Here is a 12,146-nt window from a genome sequence, read left to right on the forward strand (position 1 = left end):
TTAACAATTTGCAGCTGATGAAAAGTAAAAAAAACTCTTAACAAAGTCTAAAAGTAAACCGATTATGATATGATTATCTTATTGTTTTTACTATCTATTTGTAGTTGATGTACAGTAAAAAAGAACTCTAAACAAACCCTAAAATTAAACTGAGAATTATATGATTGGCTAATAGTTTTTACTTACTATTAGCAGCTGATGTAAAGAACTTTAAGCAAACTCTATCTTTTAGTGATTTGTTTGTGGTATTAAATGTTAACTGGCCTATCAGTATTGAGAATGTTACAAATTTTGAAAATATTAAAAGGATTGAAAAATAAAAAATAATAACAATTATTAATAATAATAATACATTTAATAACAGTTGGGAACATAATTAAACACAATTTGGCAACCCAAAAAGTATTAAAACTGCATACAAGTATTGCTACTTAACCATTTGCAAAAATGTTTGTAAAACATTTAAAACAGATCAGATACAAAATATAATAATAAAGTAAAACATTTAATACCAAATATAATAAATTATAATTGCACATAATTCTTAAAACAATTTAGCAAAAACGACAAAACCAGTATTTTGATTTAATAAACCAAGCCTCTTTCTTGCCAACACATTTTTTGTGAAATCACATAAGGCAGGAATCACACGCAATTGAGCCCCTAATGTGATTGCCCACAAATGTACTTTTTTGACATACATTTTTTGACATAATTTGTTGGTGAGATTTGATATCAATTATTTCATTTAGCACTTTCCACCCATCTGAAGTAAAATATGATTGCAGAGACAAAAGAGATCCAAGTGCACTTTCATCAAGATTGCTGAAGAAATACAATTCACTCTTTTTTCTAAACAACTACTCTGTATAAGAATGCCAGAAAGAGCTTTCTGGACATCATCCGGTTTCAAAAACCAACCCAGCATCACTACAAAAAAAATATATAACTAATATTATTAGATTGGCAGGAAGCAAAATGTTTGCTTGTACATTAAACTAAGGAAATATCAGCAAATAAAATAAACTACAAGTTGCAGTCTACAAAATTGGTTATACATACTAGCATGTCTTTTAGACGGATGAAGTTTCAAAAAAGGTACTGGCCCTTCATGCAACAGGCGTTGTCATTTTTTTGGTAGACCAATAGTGGTTAAAATGGAACATTTAGGATGCCCACAGTGTTTAGGTATGTGAATCTGTGCCAAGCTACAATAAAATATGGTTCTTGAAGTCTAGAAATAATTTACTTCTTGTTTTACGGATATTATCCTAAACACATAGTGACAAGAACATTGCAACAAATCTATAATTTAACCCAGATGTCAACTCTTCTTGCTGATGTGGTGCTTTTTCTGCAATTTCAGCTTGCTCTGATAAAAAGTCATTTAAAATTTCATATTGGGCACCTATCTGTGCCACAGATATACTTACTTTATTGAGTACTTTTGGAGCTACTAAAGCGACTTTACTGTTCACATTTGCTGTACATCTGAATGAATTTATTGAATCTGTGTAGGCAACATTTTTAGATGCACTCATTTTAGAAGAAGCATTTGTTGAACAAATACTAGCTGGTAAGGTTAATACATCAATACTAATAGGTAAGTCAATTGAACTACCTGTTCCAACTACAGAAAATGTTGTTAAATTAGCAGCATCAGAAACAACTAATTTTGCTGGTATTGATGATGTTCCTGTTTGTTTAGATATTTTTTTAGATGTTACTAAATCATCTTCTTCAATAAGTTCATTAATTACCATGACCTTTCCATTTGCCTGACCTTTACTTAAAGGTCGCAAAAGACTGTGGCATTGTTCAAATGTGGCATTGTTCAAATGTCTGAGGATTTAAATATAAGAGTAGCAAGAAGTGATCTTGTACAGCAAGTTTAAACTTCTTATGCTGAGAATACAATTTAACCTTTGGAGCAACATGAAAATCTACAGTTGCAGACTTTTCAACCATGTCTGGGGTACCAAAGGCTCTTTGATGTCGAGGATAGTACTGTAATGTCCACCTTTCGGAACACAACTCAGTATCAAACAAATTTATCCCAAGCGTCTGGCGAGCTGCAAATATGTGACGACATGGTAAATTCATTGACTTTCGAAACATACAAGAACAAAAATTTGAAGTCACTGTATGAATATCTTCATGGCTGTTCGCTATGAATTGGCCATGTTCTCCTGGTAATAATGTAACTTCTTTAAGCAAGCACATCTGCTTTAGAACATGTGGAGCAGCATACAATGTCAAAACTTTTTTATAAGCTGCCTCAGCAAAATTGGGATCAAATACATCAACAGATCAAAAATCAAACTTTTTGCAATCGGAAAATTGTCTTATGATCCCTTTCATTATGCATAGATGTTAAAACAACATAGAACTTATTAAGAAAATCTTCGAAGAAGCTGTTACAGTCGATAACTTCTTTTAACTTCCCATTGAAATTCCTCTGAGGTTGCAAAAGCTAATTTCTGAATAAACTCTAGAGATGAAATTCGTTCCCCACTAGTAATCCCAAGTTTGATAGTTGTAATTTCACGACTAAAAGTTCTGAAATACAAGATAATGTTGGCTAATCAGAAAACCTAAAATATGTAAGATTCTGTAGATAATCAAACAAATTTAAAAAAAATCCTCCTTCAAATCTGAACAAGAAAAAATTCCTTAATCAAATAATTAATCGCATATAAACAATCATTATTCCCGCAGGGTATGAAATAAACAGAGTAATATAGAAACCCCTGGAAAAGCACCACCTAATACATCTCTCTCTGTCAAGTCTTTATCTGTCATAAAGACATTTGTCTTTGGCCAAGAAAAATTATAACTCTTAAATCTTTCAATGAACCAACTTAAAATTATGTACTAAAGGTTTCATAACTTTTAAACAATCTTTTTTCTATGTACATTTTTAATTTTTTTTTTTTGAAAGAATTTTGTGTGTGTGCATGTGTGACTCAAGGACACCTAATACTGTCAGATTGTTTTATTTAATATTAGTTTTATCTGCTATAAAGTAAATACATCAAAGCTAGATATAGTAAATAAATCATACCTCAAAGATGCAGTATCTTCACGTGTAAGCAAACCTACAGCGGCTATTTCACTTTCAGCAATGAAAAACACTTCTAGTAACAAGCAAGTTTCAAAAATCTAACAAAAAAAGCACAGCAGTAACCAAATTCAAAATAAGTAACTAAAGTTACTTATTTTGAATTTGGTTACTGCTTTATTTCCAAACTTACCAGATCCATCTTGGCATAGCAGAATATATACTGGCAGACGAATTTCTAATAATAATAATAATAATAATTACTGTATTTTTCCTTTAAAGTCTTAAGAAAACTTGTTAAACTATTTCGTGTATCACTTTTGTGTGCAGAAGCAGCAATATTTGATAAGTCACAAAGAGTTATCATTTTTCTAGTCTCCTTTGACAATTCACGTAGAATTAGCTCTTTGTTAGCTTTTAAGCGTAGCAAGTTTTCTGCTTTTGCAATAGCATAATTAGGAAGTCTTCTTTGATTTGGTAAGTGCTTATACAAAATCTATTTTTACAAGCAATTATTTTTTTCGTTAAAATCATAAAATACCTACAACTTATAATCTAATATGGTTTCTAACCACAATACCTTTCCAGAAAATGTCAGTCACAAAATTTTTTAAATGAAATTGCAGGATACTTCAAGAATTTAATTCATATATTTTAGGACATTAAAACTTATTTAAGTAATTAAAACTTATAATTACTTATAACACTTAATTATAACGCGGCCATTATTTTAAGCTTGTTAGCGAAAAAGTTATTTAAAAAAAAAACAATAAACCTACGTTTACAAATGTAATAACACTCCAGTCACTAACTGCATTATAGAAGTAACAAAACTATAATAGTATTATTATTTTTATAAAGCACTTATAACTTTTAGAGTTCATTCATTGTTCAAACAACATTAGTAACTCCAAACTTTAATCAAAGTAAAAAAACATCTGAAAAAATAAAGTGGATAATCAAATATTATTAAACACTTCATGAACTTCTACAAATACACTTAAACAACTTTATAAGAACATACTTTCTTAAGCGTTTAGCATTATGAAAAACGTTAGTAACAGTCCGTAAAAACGCGCGCTAAATTAAAAATGAACAAATAAAAAGTTCGTTTTTATTAAGTTAAGTTTTTATACAGTTTTTATAAAGTTCTTTAATAAGTTTTAAATATTATTTGAATATCCACTCTATTTTTCTAGATGCTTTTCTACTTCAATTAAAATTAGCGATTATTTATGTTGTTTGAACTAAGAATAAATTATAAAAGTTATAAGTGCGTTATAAAAGTAATTACACTATTAGCTTATAGTGTTATCATGGCTGTAGACAAGTGGGAGCTTGGGGAGGCTAAAGCCTCCCTTTCGATTTGTTGCGCCTCTGATAAAATTTTTATTAGCTATTTGAAAACATTTATATAACCTTCGTTATTTAAATATCTATTACTAATTTCTTTATTTGCTAAACAACTATAAAAAAATGAATAATAAAAATAAAAATACCGCAAATATGTGAACTTTAGTAAATAACTGTAAATTTTACATTTCGAATAAAAAAAAGAACTCGTTGTATAGAACTTGTTACCACGTGGTATTGAGCTTGCTACAACTAATAAAAAGTTGTTTTGTTCATGTAAGGCGTTTTTTTTTTAAACAAGTTTGCATTTTCCTTTTTTTATTTAGAGTCTTAAGTTTTAAGAATTTGATAATTAAATTTAAATATTATTAGATAATATTTATTATATAATAATTACAGTTTGCAAATTAGATTTAAATAAGTTGGTGATAATTATAGTAACATTATGTAACAATCTATTATATGATTTACTTCAGTGGTATGTCTTTAAAATAAAAATTGTCTAGTGCGAAAGGGAAGCGTCGTAAACGACTGAACGAAGTGTTGGAAGGGGCAGATACCAACCGCACTATTACTTCTATGCAAGAACTGTCGTCTCATCAATTTCTCCTAACTTTGCCTCTACCTCTAGCCCTGAAACTACAGCTGCTACAGCATTTTTTAAGATAATACTTCGAATTCTAATGGTTTTAACAGTATTTTTACTGCTGTATCTCTTGCTAACCCTGGTACTGCTGCTAATTCTTCTTCTTATGCCGGCTCTGTATCCACGGTTACTTCGGCATCATCTTCTAGTTCTGTCTTTAATTTTTCTTCTCCGATTACTAACTCAGCCAACAATGATGTTAACTCTGCCTCCAATGTTACAGTCTACCAAAAAAAGTATCTTAGTAATAGTCCGCATCAACCTGTGTTAGTTTTTCGAAAAGTATGTGGTAGTCAGAAGCCATCATTTTTTCAGCAATTGTACAAACTGTTTCCATGGTTGCATTACAACGAATGTAACAATACAGTTTTATGCTACTATTGTATGCTAATGGAGATGCATAATTTATCATCTTCAAAATGTAGCGAGGATGTTTTCACAAAAACTGGATTTTCTAATTGGAAAAAGGGTTTACAAAAATTTCAGAAACACCAAAATACTCTTTCTCATCAAGAAGCCATCAAGACAGTGACGTAGCTGGGGTTTCTGGCGCCCAGGGCAATGCTGAAAATTGGCGCCCACCTGAAGCAGACATGTGAACTAAAAAAAACTTAATGTTTCCAAGTAAATGACATTTTAATTTAAAAAATGCAAATGCTAATTATAATGCAAGCTCAATTTAACTCATGTTTCCAATTACGTACCCATTATGGTTCATGTGAGTTAGTCATTGAAAGTAGAAGATGTTCAATAAGATCCACTAATCAAAAAACTGTTTATAAATTATGATTTGATCTTTCTAGCTTTAATTGCAGCAAATTTATCTATTATGTCGTCAAAGTCTGTTGATTCTAGAGTTTTTCTTTCGACACTAGAGATTACCAAATTTACAAGACATTGTTGCCCCATTGAAGCTCATAGAGATGAAAGAATAAGCTTCAACTTGCTGAAGGAACTTTCGCAACTGACTATTGACACTGCAATTGTGAGCAAGATTTGTAATGCAATGCATAAGTTTGAAAAAACGTCATCTCCGTATGACAAAATAAATGAAAGCAATTCCAGCGGAGTTGTTGGTATTGGGCCCCACGAGATTTAAGCAGCATCTGACAGTCTGCAATTTCAGTAAATAATTCTGCTCTACTGATATCTGTACTGTAAAAGTTTCCCAGATCCAATCAATGTTGCTGCAAACTTTTTTGATTTTCATCACCATCCCTCTTTAGTAATATTCTCACATTGAGCAGGAATCCAAATTTTTCATTGAGATCATTTAATCGTCTAAAGCGAGTTGTTAGTTCTTGTTTGAAACAATTCAATATCATTTTCAAAACTCTGCTAACTTCATCTTCAGCAGAGAGGCCACTATCTCTAGCCCTTTCACCAAGCATTATTCGCCGTCGCCTGACTCTCCTCTCAACTTCAATTCCCCATTCCATACATCTGCCCTTGTTATACTCAATTGCACTTTGGCAAAAATGATCACGAAATTCTTTGAGATAATTTAGTCACTGTTGGCTCTGGATCTGAGTTGTGAAATCATTTATTTTTATCATTTTTTCTCCTTTTTGGCGCCCCACTCAGGCGCCCGGGGCGACCGCTCCACCTGCCCTCCCCTTGCTACGCCTCTGCATCGAGAAGGTTATAACTATTCCTTTAACAACTACAGATATTGGTGAGCTTCTTAGCAAAACTCATGCAGAGGAAAAAATGGTAAATAGAGCAATATTAATAATAATAATCACGAGTATTCCATTTTTCGCCAGACAAGGTATTGCTCTGCGTGGTGATTACAATACAGAAAAAGATTATAAAGAATTTAATTCGAACTTTTCTCAGTTACATAATCTCAGAAGCAAAGATAATCTTGCTTTAACTAAATGGATGAGTAAGTCGCAAGATAAATGTACGAGTGCATCTACCCAAAATAAAATTCTGCAGATAATGGGTCTCACTATACTTAATAAAAATTACATCCAACATTTCTGGAAAATGGTTTACTATTATGGTAGGTGAAATCACAGATCAGTCCAACACTTAGTAAATGGTGATTTGCTTGCGATATGTAGATGAAGATGACTTGGAAGTGCATGAAGTGTTTGTCGGACTTTATAGTACGGAAAACACATTGGCTAAAAGTATTACTGCAACTATCAAAGATGTTCTTATGCGGATAAATCTTTCAATTAATAATTGTCGCGGTCAATGTTATGATGGTGCCAACGTCATGACAGGTTGCAAGTCTGGAGTTGCAAAGAGAATATGTGACCTCGAACCCAAAGCACTATATTCCCATTGTTATGGTTACGCTTTGAACTAAGGAGTACAAGATACACTTAAAGCTATCAGCATCATAAAATATTCTCTGAACACTGTTCATGAAATTACAAAGTTGATAAAAAAATCTCTTAAACGTAAATGCCTTTCCGACAAGATAAAAGAAATTGTTCTCTCTGGGACACTCGGTATTCGTATACTCTATTATTCGTATTTGTGATGCTGCCCTACACGCTGGACGGTAAGAGCAGAATCATTTTATTCCATATCTGAAAACTATAAAGCTCCACAAGTTGCTTGGGAAGAAGCTAAATCTGAGACAAAAGACAGTGATATTGTCGCTCGAATAGGCGGAGTTGCAGCACAAGTGGAAAAATTCCCTTTCTTGTTTGGAATTGAATTGGGCAAAACTATTTTATGCATGGTAGACAATTTATCAAAAAACTTGCAAAAGGTTACACTTTTGGCTAGTGAAGGTAAAAAAGTTGTTAAAAGAACTTTAATTACATTGAAATCTATACGGTCTGAAAATTCATTTGAGCTATTTTCGAACCGTATTAAAATCAAAATAAAATTACTTCAACTAGAAAAACCTGCTTTGCCCCGCCATCGCAAAGTACCTCGTTGTTTTGAAATAAGAGCATCTGCATCAGTATTATCTGAGAATTCTAGTTTTGATTTTTTTCAAGAAGATATATTTTGAAGCTATAGAAATGACAATTGGCAGTATTCTATATAGATTTGAACAACAAGGATATGCAATGATTCAAAAGGTAGAACCAGAACTTATAAATGTTTCATCTGAAGGTAATTCAATAAATAACGAAGTTCTTGATTTCTATGCTACAGATTTGAATGCTTCAAGACTGCATGCACAATTACAAGTTATGCACGAATCCACAACTCAACCATTAGATACTCTACAAAAAGTCCTTATTTTTGTCAGGTAAGATTTGAATGGATTTCCTATAAACCTTATTGTTGTTTATTTAATGATTACGACTGTCAGTGTATCTCAAATTGACCAACATTTAAACTAAAATGCGTATTTGTATGCTAATTAAAACACATAACTTTTTGTGTATTACAGAGAAGCAAATGAAGTTGAAAAGGAATCATTATCAGAAATCAAGAAGTTGATAAAACTTAATCTTCTGATATCAGCAACAGATGCCACTAGCAAAAGAGCTTTCAACACACTAAGAAGAATCAAAACTTGGTTAAGAAGTACCATGAACCAAGCACGGTTAAACTGGTGTATGCTGTTAAATATACACATTAAAAAAACTGACGAACTTAACATAATAGATATAGCCAATGATTTTTGTAGCCGAAGTGAAGGTTGAAAAACTGTATTTGGACAATTTTGAAAAAAAATCTAGAAACTGCTGTAATGTTTTATAAAATTCTTACACTATATAAAACTTGAAGTTTATAAAAGTAGCCAAAATTTGGTTTCTGTTTCTGATCTATACTTTAATTTCCGAATCACGTACGCATTCGTAAATTTGTAAATTTTTAGGCCAAATTTTACTTCATATTATTAAAAATATTTTTAGATAATAAGTTACTTCAAAGATCTTCAAGATATCACATTTAAAAAATATTTTTAGATAATAAGTTACTTCAAAGACCTTCAAGATATCACATTTAAAAAAGTTAGTGTTATACATACAGTATAGGCAAAAGTTAGTGTAATACATACAGTATAGGCATTACTACAGAGTTCCGAAGAGTTTTATTGTTAAGAGACATGTTATTTGCGCCCCTACTCTTTCTAGCCAAAAATGCTAAAATTTTGAAGACCAGATATTTTTCCGGATTTTTCATTTCGCGATCGCTTAATTCAACCCTTGCCTTGAGAGAAAATTTTCGCTTTTATTTCTTAAACTAGAGCTAATATGTCATTTTTAATGTCATTTTCGAATTCAGTAGATGGAAATACATAAGAAATAACTAATTTTGGTTCCTAAACAAAATTGCTGTTGGGCAGTGTTATCATTAATTGTACTGTTTAAGTTTTGAAAAATATTTTTATGCTATTTCATGTTATTTAAATCTGTAATGACAGGATGTCAATATGTAAAATTTTGTTTATTCTGCGACAGTTCGTATAGCAAAGAGAATCAAATACTGTTAATACTGTTATTATTTATTTTTTTAAACTGTTTATAAACTTTTGAGTCATTACACACCTATGTTTACTAATTAAGAGCATTATTTGATAAACAGTTCTCTTTTTTAATTTTATTGAAGATTTAATTCTGAACAACTTTATTTCTCAGATATACAAAAGCAAACAAATTTATTTTTAAATAAAATGAAAGTAAAAGTCTCTGTAATAATTTAATAATAATTTATGCAGTTAATGTTTTTCATCTTTCACCGTGCCATTATTACGGTAGGGTGCAAAGTAAAATTTCAAGAACATTAAGTATTTTATAAAAAAATTTCTTAAACAAATTTTTTTAAATGTTACATTCAACTGTTTACTTAAGATCGAGTATGCAAATATTGTTATTGTTTAACTCAATAGAAAAGTGAGTTGTAATCATTATTCACTTGCCATCCCAAAAATCGAGTGTGATGGCCACATTCAATTTATAGAATGGCTTAGATGAAGACCATCTATGGTTATGGTATTATGACCATCTATGGTTATGGCATTGGGTATGGTAGGGTTTTTATGATACTTTGGTTGTAAAAGTAATAAAGCTACATGCGGATCATATACCATAGCCAGACACGGCCTACACTAACGTTACCCAATAAATCAAGTCCTGCTATCATTCAATGACACATAAGACTCGCATCAAATTTTCTTGTCGGGCAACGTTATTTTTAACGATTCCACTAAATAGATATATAAACAGATAGAAAGCGTTGTTAAATATCTGATAAATTTGAAATAACAATAGGTACATCATCAGTTTATTTATCATTTTATTTGCTTATAAAACAAACAGCAAATACAAGTTTGTGCAAAGGTTTGTTATACTAATGTATACTCTAACAAGAACGGTAAAAATAGTAATTTATTTTTGATTCAATATGATGCCTATCTAATCAATACATTCTAAATTCTATTTATAGTTTACAGATTCAACTGAACAAGGAATATTTGATATTTTGAACGATAAAAAGAATTCCATTGCTATAACGATGTAATTCTTTCTATCGATCTTTATCGTTTTATTATTTTTATCATTAAAATTACAAAAATAATAAAAAAGCAACAAAAAGTCTTTTACAAGCAATCTTTCAATGATAAAATATGGCATCATTTAAAGATCAGCTCTCTCTAATAAATTGGAAGCATGTAAACAGTTCATTCAAAACAAATATAATGTAAGACAGATTCTTTCAAACCTTTTATGAAATTTACGATGTAAATTTTCCAAAATGTCAATTTATAAAAACCGATAAAAGTTTAAAGTCAACTAGGATCAATACAGATCTTTAAAAATCCTAAAAAAAACCCAAAAACTAAATATAAAATATTTAAAAAAAACCAACACCTGAAAATAAATTAATTTATAAAAGTTACACTAAACTATTTGAAAGCCAAAGAAAAAAGGCAAAAAAAACATATTACTGCGATTTACTGGAGAAGTATAAATCTAGTTCAAAGCGTACATGGCAAATTATAAGTCAAATTACTGGTAAAAGTAAATTTAAAATGTGCTCTATAGTAATAGTAATATATTTATAAGTCCTTGTAATGGGTGATGCGGAAGTTATCGGACAAAATAAAAACGTCAATAACTTATTTATAAATAAAAAAAACAAACTACTATTATATTTTTTTTAAATAAAGCATTTATCTTTTAATAAAAATATATTATTTTTTATATGAAAAAACACCACCATCTGCAATTGATCTCAATTTTGCTCTGACGCCTTTCATATGCGACTGTAAAAAGTTTAAATCAATTTCTTATAGTTTTAGTTTAATGCGATCAATCAAAACTTGCTCTGTTGAAGCTTGCCAATCTCCCTCGTAAACCTTCTGTGCCAAATGTCCCCAAAAATTTTCAATTCGTCGTGCTTGAGGCGCATTTGGGGGATTGGATTCTTTATCAACGTAATAGACATATTGGTCCATCCAATTTAGAGAATCTTTAGAATAATGAGAACTTGCTAAATCTGGCCAAAATAAATAGTTCAAGTCTCCATGATACTTGTAAATAAATGGAAGAAGTCGTTTTTCTAAACATTTATTAACATAGATTGATGAATTGATCGCTACAGCCTTGGAAGTGCAAAACAATGGCTCGGACATACCACGGTCAGATATGGCTATCCACATTAATAATTTTTTTGGAAATTTCTCTTTTCCTATAAAACGAACACTTTCTGGGCATGTCTTTTTGTTGTTTGTGTAGTATCCAGAATTTCCAGGCATGTTGTCCCCTGCAAAACAAAAGTATTTTTCGTCATCGATGACTAGAAGCGATTTTGTGTTATAGAGTTGGTTAATTAGTTTCTTGCTTCTTTTCTTTGCCTTTATTTGTTGTTCTATAGTGTATTTTGGAGTCTTTTCACGTTTTCTATATTTAATATTCATTTTTTTTAACTGACGACCAATTGTCGATTGATTTACACCGAATTTAATACCTATTTTTCTGTGACTGACCCCTTTTCGATTGTTGACAAGTCTCGTTAATTCGGCTTTCTTTTCTCTAGTTCAGGATGTCGGACGACCAGGGTGCTTTCTATCAGAAAACGATTGAACAGTTTCAAGTCTTTTTAGGTTATCATATATTGTACTTCGAGCAAATCCTTCCTTTTCAAAATGATTTACGATTT

The 12,146-nt window shown here is 30.8% G+C and overlaps 2 protein-coding genes across 3 annotated transcripts; one reads left to right on the forward strand and one right to left on the reverse strand.

The window, feature by feature from the left end:
* The first annotated feature begins 4,626 nt into the window (after positions 1-4,626).
* Positions 4,627-8,787, forward strand: LOC136087214 (uncharacterized). 2 transcript variants are annotated; one of them, XM_065809698.1, is made up of 3 exons: positions 4,627-4,690; positions 4,921-8,283; positions 8,428-8,787. In XM_065809698.1, the coding sequence occupies exons 2-3, from the start codon at positions 8,051-8,053 to the stop codon at positions 8,681-8,683; spliced, it is 489 nt and encodes a 162-aa protein (XP_065665770.1). In that variant the 5' UTR covers positions 4,627-4,690; positions 4,921-8,050; the 3' UTR covers positions 8,684-8,787. The 2 variants fall into 2 exon arrangements, with proteins under 2 accessions (XP_065665770.1, XP_065665769.1); XM_065809697.1 differs by having other exon boundaries at positions 4,638-4,690; positions 4,891-8,283.
* Positions 8,788-11,274: 2,487 nt separating this feature from the next.
* Positions 11,275-11,904, reverse strand: LOC136086916 (uncharacterized). Its single transcript, XM_065809415.1, has one exon. The coding sequence runs from the start codon at positions 11,902-11,904 to the stop codon at positions 11,275-11,277; it is 630 nt and encodes a 209-aa protein (XP_065665487.1).
* Between the last annotated feature and the right edge of the window lie 242 nt (positions 11,905-12,146).

The sequence above is a fragment of the Hydra vulgaris genome, chromosome 11, assembly GCF_038396675.1.
Source record: "Hydra vulgaris chromosome 11, alternate assembly HydraT2T_AEP".
In the NCBI taxonomy this organism is placed as follows: domain Eukaryota; kingdom Metazoa; phylum Cnidaria; class Hydrozoa; order Anthoathecata; family Hydridae; genus Hydra; species Hydra vulgaris.

Bases quoted from the DNA above. Each gene is read 5' to 3' on its own strand.
- LOC136087214 (XM_065809698.1), top strand. From the start codon at position 8,051: ATGACAATTGGCAGTATTCTATATAGATTTGAACAACAAGGATATGCA. The intron at 8,284-8,427 runs GTAAGATTTGAA...TGTGTATTACAG, and splicing joins AAAGTCCTTATTTTTGTCAG to AGAAGCAAATGAAGTTGAAA.
- LOC136086916 (XM_065809415.1), bottom strand. From the start codon at position 11,904: ATGAATATTAAATATAGAAAACGTGAAAAGACTCCAAAATACACTATA.